The sequence below is a fragment of the Chlamydotis macqueenii genome, chromosome 30 (assembly GCF_036417535.1).
Source record: "Chlamydotis macqueenii isolate bChlMac1 chromosome 30, bChlMac1.mat, whole genome shotgun sequence".
Lineage (NCBI taxonomy): Eukaryota > Metazoa > Chordata > Aves > Otidiformes > Otididae > Chlamydotis > Chlamydotis macqueenii.
In genome coordinates this window covers 857,410-878,434 of record NC_141585.1, presented here as the reverse complement: position 1 = coordinate 878,434, position 21,025 = coordinate 857,410, and the positions used below count along the sequence as shown (strand labels likewise).

The 21,025-nt window shown below is 53.8% G+C and overlaps 1 protein-coding gene across 6 annotated transcripts; it reads right to left on the bottom strand.

The window, feature by feature from the left end:
- Positions 1-741: 741 nt before the first annotated feature.
- AKAP8 (A-kinase anchoring protein 8) lies at positions 742-20,793 on the bottom strand. 6 transcript variants are annotated; one of them, XM_086769034.1, is made up of 14 exons: positions 20,705-20,793; positions 15,444-15,482; positions 14,729-14,761; positions 12,830-13,106; positions 10,994-11,591; positions 10,421-10,565; positions 9,972-10,021; positions 9,564-9,597; positions 8,338-8,434; positions 7,557-7,698; positions 6,848-6,941; positions 5,838-5,968; positions 5,112-5,207; positions 742-1,693 (listed from the first exon to the last, which is right to left on the bottom strand). In XM_086769034.1, exons 1-14 carry the CDS (start codon positions 20,721-20,723, stop codon positions 1,124-1,126), a joined length of 2,325 nt encoding a protein of 774 aa, XP_086625160.1. In that variant the 5' UTR covers positions 20,724-20,793; the 3' UTR covers positions 742-1,123. The 6 variants fall into 6 exon arrangements, with proteins under 6 accessions (XP_086625160.1, XP_086625161.1, XP_086625159.1 ...); XM_086769035.1 differs by having other exon boundaries at positions 9,972-10,018; XM_086769033.1 differs by lacking the exon at positions 9,564-9,597 and having other exon boundaries at positions 742-893; positions 1,104-1,693; positions 9,974-10,018; positions 20,705-20,738.
- Between the last annotated feature and the right edge of the window lie 232 nt (positions 20,794-21,025).

Sequence of the window (21,025 nt, the reverse complement as noted above, 5' to 3'; positions counted from 1 at the left end):
GGCAACGGCGCCGCACTGACCTCACCGCGCTGCGCCTGACGTCACGGCGCAGCCGGCCCCGCCTGCCCGCCGCGCCCCGCCCGCCGTGACGTCACAGGACGAGGAGCGCGGGGAGGGAGCCGCGGCGTGACGTCACACGGCGGAGGGGGGGTGACGTCGCCACCTCCCTCGCCGACGTCACCGGCCGCGCCCTGCCCCGCACGGAGCGGGGCCGAGGCCTGGGCTCAGCTCAGCGCGTGAGCGGGCCCGCAAGCCTGTGGCTGGGAGGAGAAAAAGGGCTTTTGGGGAAAAAAGAAAAAAAAAAAAGAGTTTATTCTCCGTCCAGCCTCTGCGGCTGCACCCCAGCACGCACCAAATCATCAGGCTTTTGTGAATCCTTTCAAGAAACGGGCTTGGCCACAGAGCAGCTGGCCGCAACGCGCCGACTGGGGCAGAAAAGGGCTTTTTCGGGGAAAAGGCGACGAGGGCCTGCGCCCGCAGCGCAGCCCCGCGCAAACCGCGGCCGGCGGCCATCCAGCTGCTCTTCATAAACGGAACCAGCGACCCAGAACCTCAGGCGGGAACACAGGGAGATGAAAACGCAGCCCCCAGCAGGAAAAAATGCAACTTTTTTGGGAAATAACAACAAAAATTCCCTAACTGGGGTAGTTTTGGCGTTAGGGGGACAGGGGACGAGGGAAGGACGACGGCGCCGGCCCGCCGCCGTTACCGCTGCGGTTAAAACCCCACGAGCCGCCGGGATCGAAGCGATGCTTTTATTAATGTTTCCAAATCTTTTTTTTTTTTTTTTTTTTTTTTTGCCTTTTTCTTTCTAAAACTCCCTCAAAAAACCCAGCCGGAGCTGCAGCCGGAGGGATTCTCGGGGCAGGTCACGGCTTCCTGCACTCTTCGTCCTAAAACAAACAAAAAAAGAATTTGCGGAACCGAAGCGAAATTAATCGTAACGAGATCGATTACGCGCTGGGGTTGCTCTGTAACGAAGCAGCCGGGCCCCTCCCCCTTAATTAAAACCAAAATTGGCCACTTTTTGGGCAGCGGGCTCGAAAAATGAGAAGAAAAAATTAATAATCAATAAAAAAAAAATCAAGGATTTATACCATCACCTTCACGCAAACATTCACAGTTATTCCGGCAGCGGCTCCGCACCCGCCGGTGGAGCCTCTTCCTCCTCCTCCTCCTCCTCCTCGCTGCAGCCGGCCGCAGCCGCTGCCTCGCTCCCCTTTTCCTCCTCCTCCTCCTCCTCCTCCTCCTCCTCCTCTTTGCCCACCCAACCCTCAGTTTCGTTTTGGGGAGAAACTGCAGATTCTTGGGGATTTTCGGGAACCGCAGGCGGCTCATCCGCCGCTTCCGAAGGTGCCGCCGCCGGCACTTCCGCCGCCGCCTCCGACGTCACCTCTGGTGCCATCTCCGACGGCATCTCCTCCCCTTCCAGCTCGTCGTCTTGCAGGAACGGGGGCATCAGCAGAGGTTTGGGGGGCTGATCGGGTTCTCCCAGATTTTTAAGGAATTCCTCAGGTTTGGAAAACTCTTCGGAAGTTTCCGCCGTTTCCGTTGCTTCCCCAATTCCTCCTTCTCCTTCCTGCGCGGCCTCGATGGCGGCGGGTTCGGTCGTTCCTTCCGCAGCGGCCTCTCCGCCTTCCAGAGCTTCGTCGACGTCCTGATCCGTGATTTCATCCGTAAAAGGATCTTCTCCCTGCGGAAAGATAATAAGACGGAGAGAGACAGAGAGTCATCGAGCTGCGGCGAAGCAAAGGGCATCTCGGCCGTGAAAAAACACGGGAGAGGGATTTTTGGCAACTGAAAATCAGCCTGGTGATGGACAATTCTTATAATGGTGGGAAGAAAAAAAAAAAATAATCATCCATCGTGGAAAATCCCAAAGGATTTGCAGCCAGAGAACCCTGGGAAAAAAGATCCCATGCCGGGAAGGAGTGGAAAGACTCCGCTAAAAATAAACCAATAAAAGCTCCCGTGCGGCGGCGCGGGCAGCGGGGACGGACCCCGCGCTAAGGCAGAGCGGCGCCGGCGCTGCCGTGAGAGCGTGCCGGGGTTGTTATCGGCTCCGCTGCGCGCCCGGGAGGAATTTGGGTTTAACCCAGCCGATTAAAATCCAAAAGGAATTCCTCAACCTTCCGTCCCCGCCTGGTTTCGAGGCGCCAGCGGCCGGACTCCCTTTCCCTGGCTGGGAAGAGCGGCGACGCTTCCAGGTTTTCATCTCTCTATGTATTTTTTTTTAAATTTTCTTTTTTATTTTGGGAGACAGAAGAATCCAGACGCGGTCGTAACCTCGCAGCCCTCGCTCTCTCCCACGTTACGTCCTACTGCGAGGGGTCTCTTGGGGACACCAAGACCCTCCAGATTTTGGTTTTGTAGTTGCTTTTTTTTTTTTTTTGGTGGTTTTTGATTTTTACCCTGGTTACCTTCATCCCGGCCGCCAGCGGATCCCAGCACCGCTCCCCGCGGCTCAGGGAGCGTTTCGGGCGTTACCGAGGCGCGGGGCGAGCGCTCGTCGGGTCAAAGCGGGGCCGTCCCTGCCCGAGAACCTCGACCTTGCAGAGAGGAGATGCCCCACACACACCCGTGTCGCACTCCGAGGCCACACCTGCCTGCCAACATTCCCGTTTCTTTGGGGTTTTTGTTTTTTTTTTTTTCTTTTTTTTTTTGCCCGCCCCTCACGGGTCACCACGCTCCCGCGGCGAAAGGGGCAAGGGAAGGAGGGAGGGCGGCATGCCGGCGACGGCAGAAACCTCACCTGAGATCTGATCGACCGCGGCGAGGCGGAGAGGTTGTGTTTTGCAGAAAGCGAGAAGGGAAAAGCTCTCCGGACCCTCCCTCCTTTTTGGGTGTCATTCCTGGGTTTTTTTGGTTGGTTTTTTTTTGGTTTTTTTTTTTTCCCACTCCACCCCTCGGCCTCGATCAGATTCAGACCAGGTTGGCTGCCTCCACGCGAGAAGATCCATGCAGGTGGAGGAGAAACCTCAACGTTCATCTTCTCCGGTTGACGATCCCAACCCTACGGAGGTCACGGAGAGGGGGTGGGATACAGAAAATAATCGGGCTCGACCTCGCGATCTGGACCCCAACGTCCGTTATCGCTGGTCATCTAGCGGGGGAGGTGAAGTCCACTCGTGGTGGAGACTGTCACGGCTTCCCTTGGGAAGGGGCGAGGCGTCCCGCCATCCCTCCGAGGAGGAATCGTTAGGCCAATGGTCAAGAAATCATCTCTTGATGCGGCCAAGTCTTGGTTAATTAAATCGCCCTGCGTCTCCGGCTTTCCTTTCTGGGGAAGGTTTGCCGAGAACGTTTATGGCGAGGCGGCTCTTGGCATTACCTGGAATCCTCAGATTTTCCTCCACCCCTTTTCAGCCTGGTTTTGCACCTGGGAATGATACGGAGACCGTGCTGGGATGGATCCGAAGATCTCCTCCTGCCGCTGGACAAAGGTCAGGTGCCCGTGCTGACTCATTTAGATCTGCCGGCAGCCTTTGATACCGTTGATCATGAGGAGATGTGGACGCGCCTGCGGACCCTGGCAGGGGTAGACGGAGTTGCACTTGAGTGGTTCCGGTCTTTTGGGGAAGGGTTTATATATATTTATAGATGTTTTTTTAATTTTCTCCGAGAGATCCCAGAGGTTTGCACCTCGTCTGCCCCGAGGGCTCTCTCCTGTGGGGTACCGCAGGGTTTTTATCTCACCCTCCTGTTCAACGTGTATGAGAGGCCGGTTTACGGGGAGAGACGGCCGTCTACGCCGACAAACTCTCCAGCTCAACGTCTCTTTTCTCCGGACCCAAAGGGTGGAGTTGCAGTTTTAAATTTTTTTTTTTTTTTTAAGGTTTTTTTTTGGGGGGGCTAGAGTTTAGCAGAGACCGGGCTTGACGAGACGTAGCTCGGTCCCGGGTTTAGATTGAAATAAAAACCACGCCGCCGCAGGAGCGGGGAAACATCTGCTCCCCCGTGGCGGGGGTGTGTGTGCGGGCATCTGCCTGCCCTCGTCTGCCAGCTCTGCAAACAAGGGCTTCTCTCTCCTCTCGGATCCTGGGCCGTTCCCGGATTTTCCCAGGGAACGAGTAGCCAACAGCGCTTCTTTCTCATCTTCGCCTGGCGGAGGAGGTTCGACCTTTCCTCTCTCTCGGATGCGGATCTCGCCCGTTAAACCCACGCCGGACCCGCGGATACCGCGCGGCCCGTTCGGCTGGGCACAACCGCTCGGCCGGCGCGCTCGGCGGCGTTCCCGCGCGGAGCGGGGATTATTTCCCCCCCCTATGCACTGAAGACCGCGTTTGCCTTCCCGGCTTCTTTCTGCCATTCCGACTGCTGGTTTGGGCTTAAGCGAGCCCTACCCTGACCTCGCCTCGTGCTCCGTCTCGGCTTTGAAGATCGGCTGGGGTGTTTTCTGCCACTTCCCAAGGGAAGAGGAGGGAAAACGAAGGGAGAAGGGGGCTAACGAGGGTGTTTCAACTCACGGGATTTGGATGCACCCGCCCTCGGGGTGCTCCGTTACTCGGCTGAGGTGCTGGGAGCGCCGCAGAGCCCAGCTCTTTAGACAGGATATAAAAATAAAATAAAATAAAATTCCTCCACACCGGTGGCTGGGTTAGCGAGCGGGCCAGGAGCCATTCCGCGTCGGATTCGTTCCCGGCGGGATTCGAGTGGTGGCTTCCCGACCCAAACCCTGCACCGGGGGGAAAGGCCGGCGTCCCCCTCAAAGGCCACAGCTTGTGGGGTGGCTCTGGGGAACCGGAGCCCCTTTTGCTATTTGGTTGGGTTTTTCTAAATTACGTTTCCATTTTGGACGGTTTCGTAAATTGATCTGGGAGTGACGGCAGGTAGAGTCTGCGAGTGAAGGAAAATAAATAAAAAAAACCAACAAACACACAAGAAGTGGTAAACCGCCTACAGAGAAAAGAAACCAGACCCAAGATTTAGAGATGAAAGAGGCAGCGGAGTGAAACCAGCGCTTCTCCCCCGTGGCAGGCAGCAAGGCGTCCCGTCACCGACACGCAGCACGCGCAGCGAGAGGCGGCTCCGTGCTGCTCCGGGACCAACGCGGAGCCGATCCCGCTGCTCCGGGAACTCGGCAGGAGCTGTCGACTCTCTCCTTCACTCACCTTGAGGTATTTCTCCAGCATCTTGACGATGTGCTTGTTATTCAGGACGCTCTTGGCGACGTGTAAGCTGGTTTTCTTGAATTGCTCCGCAGCCATCTGTGAAGGAACCGAACATCGGTGTCAGTTCACACGGGGAACAGTTTGAATGAGGAGCTCGGCTTGAGAATTTATATTCCCCTCAAATCCCGGAAAACATCACAAAAAGCGGGTGCAAAGGAGCGCCTGCACCTCTCCCACTAACACGAGCCCTGGAGAAAGTTGAGTTTCAGCACCAGCAGCTGGAACATCCCCCAGTCCCCCGAAATCGAGTCCAGGACAGAGACCTTCACGTCAAACGCTCAAAGACAGAGGAGACAAAGACCGCCCTGAGCGACGCACGGCGCTGACCGCAGCTCACTCCGTCTCCGTCTGCACCGTTCAAAGCCCCTCTCCAGCCTGGGCCGATTTAGACGTCCATTACATCTCACTTATAATTCCCCAAGTGCCCTCAAAAGCAAATTTTTAATTTTAATTTCTAGCAAGAACTGCAAATTTAGAAAGAGGAAGCATTTAGCCTGCACGTTTACACAGTACGCCTGGACAACGCGCCCTGCTAAACCTGCGATCGAGTCCGCACCTGAAGGGTTTTTTAGGAGCCACAAATAAACCTCAAGCGCCCGGACGCATCTCCTCGCTCCGGCAGAGACGATGAGACGCCCCCGTTCGGAAGCGAGCGGGGCTGCTTACCCTGCGGTTTCGGTTGTGATCGGCAGATCGCAGGTGCCGCTGGAGAAGATGGTTCTGCGCCGGAATCAACATGTCGCACGCCATGCAGTGAGCCGCCTCGATCTTCTTGAAGAAGTGTTCCTGGCCAATGCCTATGGCAACGACAAGGCCTCAGCCAAAATCTCAAGAAGAGCCACTTAACACCGTGGGTGCCTCTCCGCCCCCTCTAATGACTCCAGATCACAGCCACCACGCTAACTCAGCGCCCATATTCCTTCCAGTTTCTGCTTTCAGAGACAAAAAAAAAAGTCACGTACCTTGCTCTAAGTCAAGGGGGAGAGTTAGGCTGCTCTAAAATAGATCAGAGCGACGCAGGACGCAAGCGCAGGAGGGAGAGACGGGGGTAACAGCCCAAGGTACAAAGCCATCGACTTACCCCAGGCTGTTTTACTCCTAAAAGCATCTCGCCTCTCCAAAAATCCATTTAATAAAGATGGAAGGGACAACTCGCACCTCCCCCAGCTCTGGCTGCCTTCCTCCTCTCTACTTAGGCTCGGGTTTTCTGCCTGCAAGATTTCACAGCCGATGTGCGGCTTAACCGCTCATCGCTCCGGCACAGACGTGGCTGCGCGTTGGAGACGGCATCGGGGACAGGCGCGTCCATCAGGTCAAGTGGGTTTTCCCCCCGTCACGCTTGTTGCCACAACAGATCAACTCTGCGGCTTTCTTTTAAAAAAAGCGAACGCAGGATCCAGCTGCGTTAACCCAACAGCCACAAAAATCAACAATCCTGGGGAGTTTTTCCACTTTTTGCTGAATTTTAGCATCTCTGAGCCTCACAAGGCAGCGGGGACGAGCGTTCCCCTTCCCCACCAAGAGGATTTATTCCACAGAGTTGGCAAAAACCACCCAGAACCTGAGGCCGAGTTACCGAAATCCTTCACGTTTGTGCTGTTTCATCTCTTTGGGAGCAAAATTTATTTGTTTTCTTGCACGCTCGCTCGGTCTCTGGCTGCAGAACAGATGCTTACCCTTAAAAGGATCTGGCTTCTGTTTTGTGCCCTCTTTTTCAGTCAGCTCCTGGCGTCGCTTCTCGATTTTTTTATTCCTGTTGACAATGTACTCCTAGGAGGGAAGGGGACAAAACTCGCTGTCCTCCTCACAATCAAGTGGCTCAGAAGGGAAACAAGCTCTCCAGAGAAAACCCACAGGGAAGACCCTGGTCAGTGAATTAACCCCACAAAGGGAGTGTTTTCCCCTCCCCATCCCGTCATTTCTACCAGAACAAGAGCCAGAAAGATCCAAATCAGAGCCAAACTGAAGCCTGCTCCCACTTCACCATCAAATTCTTTGTGGGAGACCCCAAATCCTTGGAAAATGCCCCCAAAACGCAAACACGGTCATACAGAAAATGAAATGCCTCAGTTCTTATCACTCCTTCCTCAGCTCTAGGTGTGCAGATGGCAAAGACGATCTCTGGAATATCAATTTCTGGCCTTTTTGTTCAAGTTCTTACAATTAACTTTCCCTCCCAACACGGCAACCCGTGAGAAGCTGCGTCACGGAAAGCGACGTCATTGCGTGATGCGTTAACAAGCGGTGACGCGAGCTAAGCAAGCCAGGCGTCGTTTGCGGATGAATTTGTAGCCCCTTCCACTCTGAAAATCTGAACCTGAAAATCCCAAACCAGGCCGGAAAATCCCAGCACGGATGCAAGGAAGGGCTGAGCCAGCGCCTCACCTGCAGAAATTCGACCGTTTTATCCGGGAGCTTGGTACCGATGTAGCGCAAAGTCTCTTTGTGGAACTTGCTCTGCAGGTGTTTCTGGATCTCCTCTTCCTCAAAACTGCGGAACTTGCAGACGGAACAGGCAAACTGGATTCTAAACAGAGCAACCAGACCGCAAATGAGAAACGAGCTTCCGCTTAACGAGAACATCGAGATGGAGACCGTTACCCGCCTTCTACCTCTTCACTTATTTCCAAGTGCCACCCCACACAACTTTCCTTTGTCTTGGGGACCTTTAGAACGGCTGCAGAACCTGCACAGATTAAATAGCATCTGCTTCTCCAGAAAAAAACTGTACACTACAGGATTGGAAGCTAAAATCCTGCAAAAAAATTTAAAAGCAACTGAACAAATTCTTAGCCCTCTTCAACATGAGGATCCTCTCCTCGATTTGGGAAAGCCCCGAGATACAGAAACGCTGGAGCCACCTTCGCGGCTCAGTCTTTCGATCGCTTATCGGATTATCTCATGAGCAAGGCTGCGCACAGAAAACGCCCTTCTGCACGTACAACTACACTGATCGGTGTATTAAACACCACAGCGTTCTCCTCATCTTCAAACAATCACAAAACACACAAAAAGAGAAAAAACACCCGCTGAAATGAGAATGCAGAGCCCCAAAAAACCATCCCTCAGCACTTCAGATTTCTCCCACACTAGCGGGAGAGGAATATCCTTGGGAAATATTCCTTGTGGAAGTGCTGGGACCGGACCGGCCTATCACTTTGCTTACCTGTCCATAGCACGATCACGCATGCGGTCTCTTCTCCGCTGCTTCTCCCTCTTCTTTTTCACCTCCTCGTCGTCATCTTCACAGCCATCTCCGGATGCTAAGGGAGGAAAAATAAAAAAATAAAATCCGAATTACCGTGTTCACAATCCCCCCCTTTGCTGGCTGAAGTATTTTGGGACCCAAACGCTGCAGACACCTCTCTACCTCCCTCCTTTGAGAGGAGCTGCTGCTTCACCCAAATTCTCATTTTTTCCCCCGTTCATCTCTTTTTCACAAGGCAGAAATTGCTCCTCAAAAAAGTTAAGAACAAAAGACAGAAAGCAGGAGTGTTCCGAGTAGCAGTTCTGTTTCCGTGGGACAGGTTTGGATATATTCCTCGCGTCTCCTTCCCAACAGCCTCGGTAATTAAGTAAAAGGGAGCTCAAGATTCAGCTGAGCTAATCGCTGCAGTATTTTGGGGTAGGAAGCTGCGAGTCAGGTCTGTCAGCCCCACAGGACTCGGGTAAGAATGAATTTGCAACACGGAGCCCGGACACCAGATCCGGGCGTCAGCGGGAGGCTTAAACGAGAATTCCACATCCAGCTGCACCTCAGTTTCAGCCCTGAAAACCCGAAAGGGGCAACAAGAGTCCGACACGTGCTTTGCCCCGCGTCACGCTAATGCGGAAGGCACAACGCGCGGGGGGTTGATGTGTCTCCACCAAGAAAGTACAATCCCCAACCAGCTGACGTGGATCCAGCTACTTTAGACCGTACGGCTTTTAAATTAGTGTTCTGATACATCATGATTTACTCCTATTCATTTAAAAATAAATCAAAACAAGCCAGAGCTTAGCCCAGTGGCTAAAGCCTCTACTGAACATTATTTAGTTTGCGGTGTTTTTGCTCTGCCCTCTCGCGAGACGCGCGTGTCCTCGCTGCCGTCCTCCAGGCAGGGGCAGGAAAATAAACCAACGCCGCGGCCAACATCCGTTCGGACAGACGGCAGCCGTCCGCGCCGAGAAGCCGAGAAATGAGACCGTTTGGGCACTCCCCTGCTCACCAGCGCGGCGATTCTGTGCCGCGACAGGCAGCACCGCAGCCCTGGACTGCGGTGGTCACAAAAACAACAGCTTTTGACCAGAAAAAAAATAAATAATCAAGCTTTTGGTAGTGTGCTGAGGCAAAGCAGATGGATTCAGAGTCAGATGAGTCCAGGCCTGCGTGAGGCGGGGGTAACGCCCTACCTTTCTCCGTCAAATCGCCCCAATTTCCGTTCTCCTGGAAAACAAAACCACAAAAAGACACCGGTGTTACTTACGGAGATTTGGGGGTCTCGCAGTCCACCCAGCCAGGCCACGGAGCGGGCGATGGGTTGTGTCATTTGGGGATTAAACGCCTGGCTTTACAAATGTTTACAAAACAGTTGTTTTGCATGTATCAGGTTATATCGCGCTGCTAAGGATTGCTCCTCACTATCAAAATTTAAATATCTGGCAGCTGAGTTGCGCTTCGAGGAACACTGTACTGTGTTTCTGCGTGATGTGAAATATTCTGACCCTCGGCAGAGTCAAAAGAGCAGAGGAAACTGCTCCAGTGTTTAAATATTCACAAATCTGCCAGAAAGACTGATAAAAAAAAAAAGAGTTACTTACACCTTTGTCAGCTTCGTCTCCTGATTTTTCCTCTCCTTCGGCCTCATCTGCTGCACAAAAGAAAAATCATTTACCTGGTGTTGGGGGGAGGGTAAGGGGGGTCTTTTCTCCCACTTAACGCTCCTAATAAATCACCAATTTCTGCCATAACGGCTCAAAACCCTGGCCAAGATCACAAATGGCTCACGGGTTTCTCTTTCCCCATCAGTCTCTGCCGCAAACTCCATCTTTACTCTCACGATGCTCGCTTTGGGCATTAAACTTTGTCCACGGCCACAAAACACACGGGTTATAAAGCCTGTGCACTGGCACGGGTGTTGTAACAACACTAACAATACGGAAAAATACAACGGCTTTGAAACAGAAACAACCACCCGTCAGCTGAAAGCGAAAACGCCTCAAAACAAGGAGAAAACGGCGGATATTAGTGGGCGAAGACGGGCTCGCACCGTTCTCGCTGTCGTCTCCCTCGCTGTCGGTTTTCGCCTGTTTGCTGTCCGGTTCGTCTCCGCTTTGCGACTGTTTTCGCTTGCGTCCTCCTCCCTCGCCGTCCGATCGCCCTCCCGAGCGGTTTCGGAAACCTCTTCTCTTGGGCTAAAGTGGGAAGGAATCCGTCGTTATCAATCAACTCGAGGCATTAAAAAAAAAAAAAAAAAAGCTGAAAAACCACAGTATCCCAGCCATCTGCTACACCTCCCCAAAAAGTTTCAATTCTTGTGACCCTGCAGGCTTGTTTTGGGCTATAAAAGGATTTCATAGCTGGGTCAGCGCCCCCAGGGAGCAACTGGGGACCGCGTAAGCGATCAGAGGCTGTATTTTAGGCGCAAATGTTGTACGCAAGCTTGGTGACGCTCTGTTCTACGCCGGGTTTAAATTATTCCGTGGTGGAAGCAGCGTGAGTTAAGCCGGGTGCCTCTCCAGTACAGAACAGCGAGGCCTACCCACCGAGGCACGCAAAAAGCAACCTTCACGAGAAAAAAAAACAACAAAAACCCCACAAACAGCCAACAGCAACGACTTACCGTGAGCGCGTTCATGTGCCAGGGCGCCGTCCCCATCCTGTCTCTGTTCCGTTGCCTCCCCATTCCATACGGCACATTTCCGTACCGTCCCATTCCCATGCCCGACATCCCCATCATGCCATAGTCATAGTCTCCGTAGTCACCGTAATCCCCGTAGTCGCCGTAATCGCCGTAATCCCCGTAGTCGCCATAATCGCCGTAGTCCCCGTAGTCGCCATAATCGGGAACAAGGGCTTGGGAAAAGAGGGAAGGGAGCCTGTTGGATCCGGCACCCCCCATCCCGCGCCCACCCATGTAGTTCAGCTCGTTCCAACGAGCCGAGAGGCGCTCGGAGCTGGAGGAGGGCATGAAGTGATCGGGGCGGTTGAAAGCGTTTAGACGCCCTCGGTTTTGAACGCGGTTTTGACCCCGGCCTCGCATGAGGCCGTAGTTGTTTCCTCGGTTACGAGATTGATCCCGGCGGTTGTCGAACTGGCTCCCGAAGGAATCGTTCCTATCGGATCCAACGTCTCCGTAATCGTAGCCGGATCGGTACATGTCGCGGTCGTTCATCGAAGACCTCGAGTCGTAGGATTCGAAAGACTCAAATCTGAAAGAGCTGCGCAGGAGGAGACAGCTGTCAGCAGCCAAAACAACATCCCTGCGCGTCACACGGGCGTCTGCATCCTTTTTTATCACAATCCAAATGTTTTGGGCCAGAAAAACGGGATAAAAATATTTTTAAGCCCTGCATACAGATCACTTTCTGTATCCCACTCCACCTTTTCCTACGTTTCAGGGAAAACAAATAAGTATCAAAGAACTGTGATTTGCTGCACGAGTATCTGAACAGAAATCCCCCGGGGATGCTGTAGCCTTAGAGCACTAAACCACCCCGGATTATGTTTTGCCAGAGGAAAAGCAGATCCCAAAAGTTTTCCCAGGTAAAAGCTGCTTCTCGAGGTCTCTTAGCTGCTGCGCCTCCGGGAGTGAATTAATGCAGAGAAACCCCTCAGCACCCTGTCTGACTGCAGCAGTGAGCATCAAATGGCAAAAAAAAAGGAGGGAGGGGGGAAAAAAGAGAGAAGGAGGGGGAAAAAAAGAGAGAAGGAGGGGGAAAAAAAGAGAGAAGGAGGGGGAAAAAAAGAGAGAAGGAGGGGGAAAAAAAGAGAGAAGGAGGGGGGAAAAAAGAGAGAAGGAGGGGGAAAAAAGAGAGAAGGAGGGGGAAAAAAGAGAGAAGGAGGGGGAAAAAAAGAGAGAAGGAGGGGGGAAAAAGAGAGAAGGGGGGGGGGGAAAGAGAGAAGGGGGGGGGAAAGAGAGAAGGGGGGGGGGAAAAGAGAGAAGGGGGGGGGGGAAAGAGAGAAGGGGGGGGAAAGAGAAGGCGGGGGAAAGGCAAATCTTCATTTATTCAGTAGCTCTTGCCAAAATCTGTACGATTATTTCAGCAGCAAAACACGCACTGATACGAAACAACTCTCCGTAATTTGACCCAGTGGGAGGAAAAAAAAAAATACTGGGTAGGCGTGAGGCAAAGGAGACGCAGAGGCAAAAAATACTTCAAGAAACCTACAAATCTGAAGTAAATCCCTCCGCAAAGTCTAGGAACTCCATCGAGAACGGGAAGCTGCTGTCAGTGCTCGATGTGTGCGCCGAGCTGGATACGCTCGAGGTATGTACAAAAATGCGTGCGCCTGTGCGCGCACGGCACCAGGAGAGCTGAAAAATGAACCCTTACGCTCATTTTCCACGGAGCGAACGCCGGATCGTGCCTCTGCAACCAGAACAGCTTCACCTGGAGCTACAGTGACGGAAAGCCATTTTTTTAAATTATTAAAAATAATTAAGAGGAGCAGTCACCTCTCCTGGTCCTCCATGCCCTCCCCCGTCCCGCCGCTGCCCTCCTTCGACAGCATATCCAAACGCTGGTTGATTTTGGCTATGATGGAATCCGAGTTCTCGTTCGCCGCGCTCTCGGCGCCGTAGGAGGGGACGGGCATGCCGACGTCGGCGTTCATGCCCATATCGGATGTTTTGGGCGCGTCCCAGCTGCTGGAGCTGGCTGCGGCGTAGTTGTACGTGGCCGCTGTATTGGCGCCGGTGGTCTGGGTGTTGTAATAGTCGTAGCCTTCATAGCCTGGCAAAACAAGGAAAATAAAATTGATATTAATACAGCATTACAGACACGAGTGTCTGGAAGAACAGTTCAGACGCAAACAGACCCTAGCGGGCAAGCCTGCAGCTGGGTTTTACCTCCTTTAAACGAAATTTGTTTTTTAAAGTGAGAAATATCGAAGATTCTTGCTGCTCAACCCTAAAAGCATCCGGACTTTCCTCCTTTGGGCAATTTCAGCTGCAGAAACGGAGCGCTGCTGGTTCTGTTTGCAATTTCTGAGCAAGACCCCGAGCCGTCTGCGTCACACGGTCCCACAAAACGACACAAGAAAACCCAAAGCAGACGCGCTGCCGGCCACGTCGCCATAAATCCAGAAAAAAAAAGGGCCACGATGAAATAAATTAATCGGAAAATCAAAGCAGGGAGTTGAATTCAGGAAGCAGCGTGCGCAAAGACGCACGGTGGGAAAAGCAACGCACCGCGGCCGCGCTCGCGAAGCTGCAGGATGCTTCACTCGATCCCGAGATCCGGACTGAGGGACGCGCTCGCGCTCCCGACAATCCCCTGCGGCAGTTCTACAGCCCGGGCTCCAATCCGGCACCGCTCCGGCAGACACGCGCCGCGAGCGCCGCGGCAGGCTTCCCCTCGCCGCTTCCGATCCGCTAAACCCTTCGCTACCTCGCTCCTAGGGCTCCCTAAAGCGATCGCCACAGTAATCCCCCTGAACTCTCCTTTTCCGCGACGCCCGCGATCAAATCGCCGTCATTAGGGACGCCGCCGGCGCTGACCGGCACGGCCCCGCGGTGTCTTTGTCCTCCCCCATCTGCCTGCGGGTTGTGGTTGTATTGAGATCAGAGGGTCCCTGGAGCGGGAGCGGCCTTTCTGTTCCGCATCGGCACAACGCCCGGCACCACGGGGCGCGGGGCCCTGACGGGGGCTGCCAGGCTTTACAAGAAGAGAGGGGTAATAGAAGGAAAAGCCCTCATTTTCATCCATGACTTGAGCTGGGAGGTTTGAATTCACAGCCCCACGCGCTGCGTTCTATTTTATACTACAAGGACCAACGAAATTGTGTTTTATTTAAAAAATCTAGGGCTTTCACTTAAGAATGCGTTAAGACCGGCTTAAACCAGCCATATGATCCAAATCAAGGGCAATTAACTAATTGCTCTGGGAGGAAACATTTCTTAGTGAAAGCGAATCATTTTTTATTGAGGAAGCGCCACCTTGCACGCAGAGAACTGCATCTGCCTACTGTCAGGCTGCCAGAGGTTTTGACGGGAAAAGAATATAATCTCAGTAAAATCAACTTATTAACACACACATCTGGCTGTCCCAGACCAAACGAGAAACGGAGATGGAAAATAAATGAACTTTTCTCATCAATGAGCTAATTTTTCTGCTTTAAAGAACAGATGGCTGCCAGCCATCCCGGCAGAGCTGCTCCCCTGGTGAAAGAAAAAGCCGCAGCCGCGGAGCGAGGTAAAAATAAACACAGGAAATCGCAAGGAGGAGCGGTTTAAAAGCACGGCGTCGCGATACTTCACACCGAGCGGAACACAGCTCCGCTTGCCGCAGGGAACCCGAGAGGCAGAGCAGGGCACCCCAACCCGCGGAGGAAAACGAGGGTTTTTAGCACGTACCTTGCCAGCTCGACGTGTTTGTGGCGTAGGAGCCTGAATGGGACAAAGGAAAAAAAGAATTTCAGCTCTAAAAGCAACAAAGTTAAAAGTTCAGAGACTAAACGGAGATAATTTAGTTTAATTGCCGGTAAAAATGCGTATCCCTTTGCAGAGAATGGGGAAGAAGGAAGCTGGAACTTCCAAAAGCTAATTGTGAAAATGAAACGGATAATATAGAGTTTTGAAATGTATTTTGGAAACACTTTCCTATATTTGCACTTGAAACCGACTCAAACGGCTCCAGAAAAGCCCTCAAATAGCAGTAAAACCACGGAAAAGCAGAAACGTTCCTTAAAAGGATCACTTCCAGGAGCACCTCGCTGCCGCCGCCGCCGCGGTTGGGGCTGGAGAGGAGGCGAGAGCCCAGACTCCCAGACAGCCCGGGACGCGCTCCGTTTGGCAGCGCTAATAAACGGAGGAGATGAAGCAAAGCACGTTATCAATCAGACGCAGGACTGCGACCAGCTCCCCCAGTATCCAACGCCAGGAACCGCAGCGCTGTCACAGAGGAAGCTTTTACCAAAACATCACCTAGATCGGCACCGAAACAGGCAGAGGAGGAGAAAGGCTGAAAAACCTGTTTCTGTGTTGCACTGCTCTGGCTACAGAGAAGAAAAATCACTTTTATTCCAAAATTGCAGCTCCCCAGATCCCTTTTCTAAGACACGCAGCTCACCTTGGGCGTTGGAGGCCCCGGTGTTCCAGGTGCCGTAACCTGCAAGAAAAAGAACAGAGAGATGAGCGGGGTGGCCTCTGCCGTTACTCCTCCCTTAGTCGACTCCAAAGCCAACAAAGTCGTTAATCACAGCCGCGCTCCTGCTTCTTACCGTTGGCAAAACGCGCCTGCAGCTCGCCCGCTGCTTTACTTCCGGCTGTTTCAATCCAAAAGTCAAGGAGGTGTTCTGGAGTAAAACCCACCGTGTTTGGAACGAAAAGCCCGTTTGAAGAGGCGCGTGACGTAGCGACGGCGCAAAGCTACGTTTAGACGGGAGAGAATCCGCGGGATAAGTCGTCCCAAGAACGGAACCGGCACGGAGAACGGACGTTTGGTCGCGTCAGGCCAGCAGAAGCGCGTTCCCCTTTTCCTAGGGAATATCGGATACCCTGCTAACGTGACCCGAGGTGAGCAGCGCTACCAGGCCAGCCAGTAAATAAATCAAGCTCCTGCCATTTTTCAGTGCTAATTGCAAGGTTTCCGCTAACGAGGCGGCTTCGGCTTGGTCTCTCCAAAACCAACAGCGGGATGAAGCGCTTCCCAGGCGCAAGGAGCAGCAACCGGCCACGACACGCCGGAGCGCCCGCTGCGGCTTCACCGGCTCCTTCCTTCCACAGCAGTGATTTGCCTTCCTCGTCAAAACGAACCATCTCGCTGTTTTAAACCTTTTCCCAAGTTTCCGGGGTGGAACCAGCATCCCTGGCACCGCAGCGAGCTCGGCAAAACGCCGCCATCCGCTCAAAAGGCACCGGATAAATCAGCCCCGCGTGGCCCCGACCGGCGACGAATTATTTCAATTCAATTTTGAAATCCAAAGCCGTACGCCGCGAGTTTGGCTGAAAGCACTTCCCAGAGTCTCGGCCGACACTTCCCTGCAGGAAAGCAGCTTTTTGATTTTATTTATTATCCTGACCAGAAAAATAAGTTGGCCCACAAGCAGAACTACCGACGCCCGGCATCGACTCCCAAAACTTCTCCCCATTTCCTTCCCCTCCTGGATCCGCACTTTTCCCTTTTTCTTGAGCAACCTCCTCTCCCTCCAACATTCCCTGGCTGAGGAAGAGCCTGCACAAGCCAGGAAAAAGGAATTCACATGCACACGCTTCCTTCCTTCCTTCTTTTAGGGTTTAAGTCGCTTTTCTGCACCTCAGACACCAATCTCACAAAATTTTTACATTTTTGGAGGTGGCCATCAATTTTGAGAAGCTTTTCTATTTTTAGAATCAGCTCCCAATTCTGCAAAACATTTATTTTTTTTTGGAGACAGCCTCCGATTCCGCAAAAAACTTTTTTGGCGCTAGCCCTCAATTTTGCACAGCTTCTCTATTTTTGGCAGCGGCTCCCAGTTTTGCACAAATTCTGTGTTTTTTTGAGGCAGCCCACAGTTTTGCCAAACTCTTCTATTTTTGGAGGCAGCCTCTGGATTTGCAAAGCTTTTACATTTTTGGAGGCAGCCCCTAATGTTGTAAATATTTTCTATTTTTGGAGGCACCCCTCAATTTTCCAAAACCTGTTATTTTTTGCTGACAACCCCCAATTCTGCAGAACACTGACTTTTCCAGACAGCCCCCAGCTCCCCGCGCAAACCTGCTGCCGCCGACCGAGGACGCACAGGACGCCTCTCCCTTGCGTGGGCGCTCACGGAACCTCCAGAAACCGCGGGTGAGCTCCTACGGAAACCGCAGCGCCAGCAAACAGGAACCGCGAGGCGCGAGCGCCCGTTCAAATCAGAGCCTTATCGCCGCAGAATTTCCCTCCCCGCCCGCGGCGTTGTCAGGCCGAGTTCAGTTTTGCTTCCCAGCGGGAGCGGGATGGCACCGGGACGCGGTTTTCCAGTCGCTGGTGTGATCCGGTCAAGACGGAGCACGGAAGTCACGGACAAACCTTCGCTCCGTTGACCGCGGCCGCCCCAAAGCCTGGCCTTAAACCCACAGCTCGATTTTAACGCTCCCTCTTCCAGCGCGTTAGCTCACTCTCCAAAACGAACTGCTGAGCGCACGCGATCGCTGCGAGCGACACCAAAGCCCTGGTCATCACAGGCATCGTCCCAGCGCGTGCCGAGCTCCCGGCCAGAGAAAAGCGGGAATAGGAAACAAAGCCAGCGTAGGAAAGCTCTCCTCTGGGCAGGTCGCTCGATTTCTCAGCCAGAGGCGCCAAAAATAGCAGCAGCGCTCGTGCTTTCCACGGCACGCAGACGTCGGGTCACACGCGAGCTCCTCTCCTGCGGTCTCTAAGCCGTCTGACAAAACCTTGGGCTCGCGAAGTCAGAGGGTAAAACCAGCCTGGCCCCAGCACAAAACCTCGAGGGAAAGGGCCCCACACAGAGCGATTTTCAGGCAAAGGGAGTCCCACCTCTCTGCACCCTCAGATTCTGCAGGATAATGCTCCCCGCTTTTACGTCACGTGCGTATACGCTGGCGTCCGGCTTGCCGAGACGCAGGGCACGTGGCGCTCACACCGGTGTTACCGCGATGGCCGTATTCTTTCAAGGAGTGCAGAAATCTGGGTTAAGCAAAGACCTCAAGCTTTCAAACCAGAGACCTCAAAATTCCAAAGCAGAGACCTCAAAATTTCAGTACAACTTCAAAACACGGTAATTAAGGGCTCAACGTCTAATTTTGAAACAAAATATTACATTAAAGAAACCACTAGATGGGACTTGGTGGTATTAACGACGCGGTACCAGCAAGCAGAGGTTGTACCCGTCAGTTCTGCAGCAGCGCAGCACGTCCGTAACCATTCTCAGGAGGGGAAAACTCGGCGGGATAAATCGTCATCGCCTTCTCTTGGGAAAACAGATGTGAAATAAAGTGCAAAGCAGGAAAAAAACCAACTTGGAAGGGACCGAGCGGTGAATTTTACCGAGCTGAATGCGCCGTGTGCCCTGGTTCCCAGTTAATTCCCGAGACAGCGCTCCCTGAGCTGGGGGAAAAGCTTGGGAATCATTTTTCTCCACATACGTGTACAAGCAGAGCGTGAATCCAGAGATGATGGAGCAACATCGTGAGATTTATGTCATTCAGTCTATCCAAAGGTCTGAAAAAATTAAATTTAACACCCTGGGGTCTAGGAGCCAGATCAGGGAACCCCTTCTGACAGCAGTGATCGGAGGTTCTCCCGCCGATTTCAACAAAGGACTTTATCCGCAGGGAACAAAATTTCTCTTTTGCTGGAGTCACGAAGTATTTAAATTAAATCTGTAGATCACACTCTCCTACACAAGGCTCGACTGTAAAAGCTGCTCTCCTCAAAAACCCGCTCACGTGGAACTGCACGATCCCCAAGGCACGGGGAATGAAAACAGAACGGGCCAGTTCTCAGCTGAGCTGACTGCACCGAAGCTTTATTTAGAAAACCCCAAATACGCAGGAACTGTAAGAACTCATTCCTTTTTTTACCATAAAATAGTAAAAATCCACGACAAAACTTCTCTAAAGCTGCAACATGCTCAGGGGTGTTAATTTATTAACAGTTCTGCAAGGTGAAGGGAAGACCCCAGCTTTAAGTAGCTCGTTAACGTCACGAATCCACGGAAATCGTTCTCAGAAACAACTCTTAGCTGCCTGAACCCTTCCGAGTTGTTTATCCAGACTCGCTCAACTGTCGGGAGAGGGAAACCAGCACTCAGAGCACAACCCAACACACGTTTAAGGTGTTTTTCATCCCACTGCAGTTTCTCACCTCATTTTTATGCCTCAAGAACTGGTAAAACACTGAAAGCACACTTAAAAGAGGGACAAAAGAGATGCTGGGCATCAGATCTCCGCCAAGCTGAAAGCAGAGAGAGAGGGAACCTGGGAAGAGCAGCTTGTCAACAGGTTTGTACCAACCCACCGCCGGGAGGAATTATGAACGATCTCTGCAGAAAAAGCGACGCGCGAGGTATCAGGAACCTGATAAAACCCACGCAGAAACGGCATCGCCGTGGTATTATTTATCAAATCCTGCTGCAGTCATAATTACGTTATGAAAACGAAGGAAGCGTTTTCAACAGCGAGGTAAAAAATCGCCCTCGTGGGATCTTCGCGTCCCTGAACGCCAACAGAAGCGAAGCGGGAATTCAAGGCGGGAAGAGGACAGAGGGCTCCAAACGGGAGCAGGAGGAGAGGATCCGGGCTGCGGGGCTGCCTCGGGCTCAGGTCTGGGGGCGCTTACCCATGTGCCGCCATCTCACATCGGAATAAACTTCATCGAGGGGCTTTAAACACGCGATATTCAGCTGTTAAACATAAACATTCTTCTGTTTCCACCTCTGCGAGCCTCATCTCATTGTTTAAAGAGACGTTAAACAAACCGGAAGAGCTGGGAGAGCACCCCAGCGCTACCGAACTCAACGCCGTTGGGTGCTCTGACGGAGGAGGACGGGGTTTCTCCCCTCACCAACCGCTGGCAAACGAACCTTAACAGCCTTTCCCCGCCGTTTCGACGCTCGCCGGCATTTCAGAGGGTTCTCATCTGCGCCCTTACGCTTTGTCTGACGCCTTCTTTCCGCTTTTTTTCATAGCGGGGAGGAGGAAAATATCGCAGGGCGCAAAAAACATACCCGGACGGGTTAGGGGGGCATCTGAGGGGGGGTACCCGAGGGGGGAAGAGACGCCGCGGCTCGTTACGGCGGGGTCGGTGGTTGTGACAGGCGCCTGGCTCGGGGCCCCGCTCCCAACCGAGCCGCTGCTGCCTCTCCTGGGGGTAACGGGGTGGAGCGGGGGGCACTGTAGGCGCCGTTTGGGGTAGAACCGGTAGCCGGGGGGCGCATGTAGGGGAGATCCTCCAGCTGCCCCCCCCACGGCCCCCCCAAAAAAGCGGCCAGGCCTCGCCAGGGAGGGGACGGGACCCCCGAGGGGGTCGCAACCGGAGGGGGGAAGAGGCCCGGCACGCACGCGGCGGGGGCGGGGCCGCGCGGCCGCCATTTTGTGTCGTCTTTAGAAATGGGACCGGCTCCATTTCCGCCCCCCCAGCGCTGCGGGGGGTGAGGAGGGAACGGCCCCCCGCTCCACGGCGGCCGACCACCAATGGGCAGCGCCCTAGCGCGGAGCGACGCGCCGCTCAGCCAATCAGCGGCGGAGCCCCCTCACGGGAGGCGGGCATAACGCCTCCCGTAAGGACTGACCCGACCCCCCCCCCATCGCCGCAACCGGAGCTGCTGCCGAGGCGGCGGGAGGACCGAGCCGCCGTCCCGGGGGAGGGGGGGGAGGGCCGGCGCCCCGGGGCCGCCCCACACCTACCGCCGTAGCCCTGCTCCATCGCTTCCCCTCCGCCTCACGGCCAGCGCCGCCGCTCTGCTCGCCGGAGCGCCCCCTGCGCAGGCGCGCCGCGCCCGCCGCCCATTGGACCCCGCCGCCGCTTTGGCCCGCCCACGAAGCTCCCCATTGGCCGCGCTCCAGAAGCCCGCCCCCGCCCGCTCCATTGGCCGAACTCCCTTAGAGGCGCGATCCGCCCGCCTCTCCCATTGGCCAGCCATCCCCGATCCTATTGGTGGAGGCGCCTCCTCCGCGGGCCGACCCCGGGTTTCCCACCTGTCAATCACACCCATTCCCTCTCCTGAT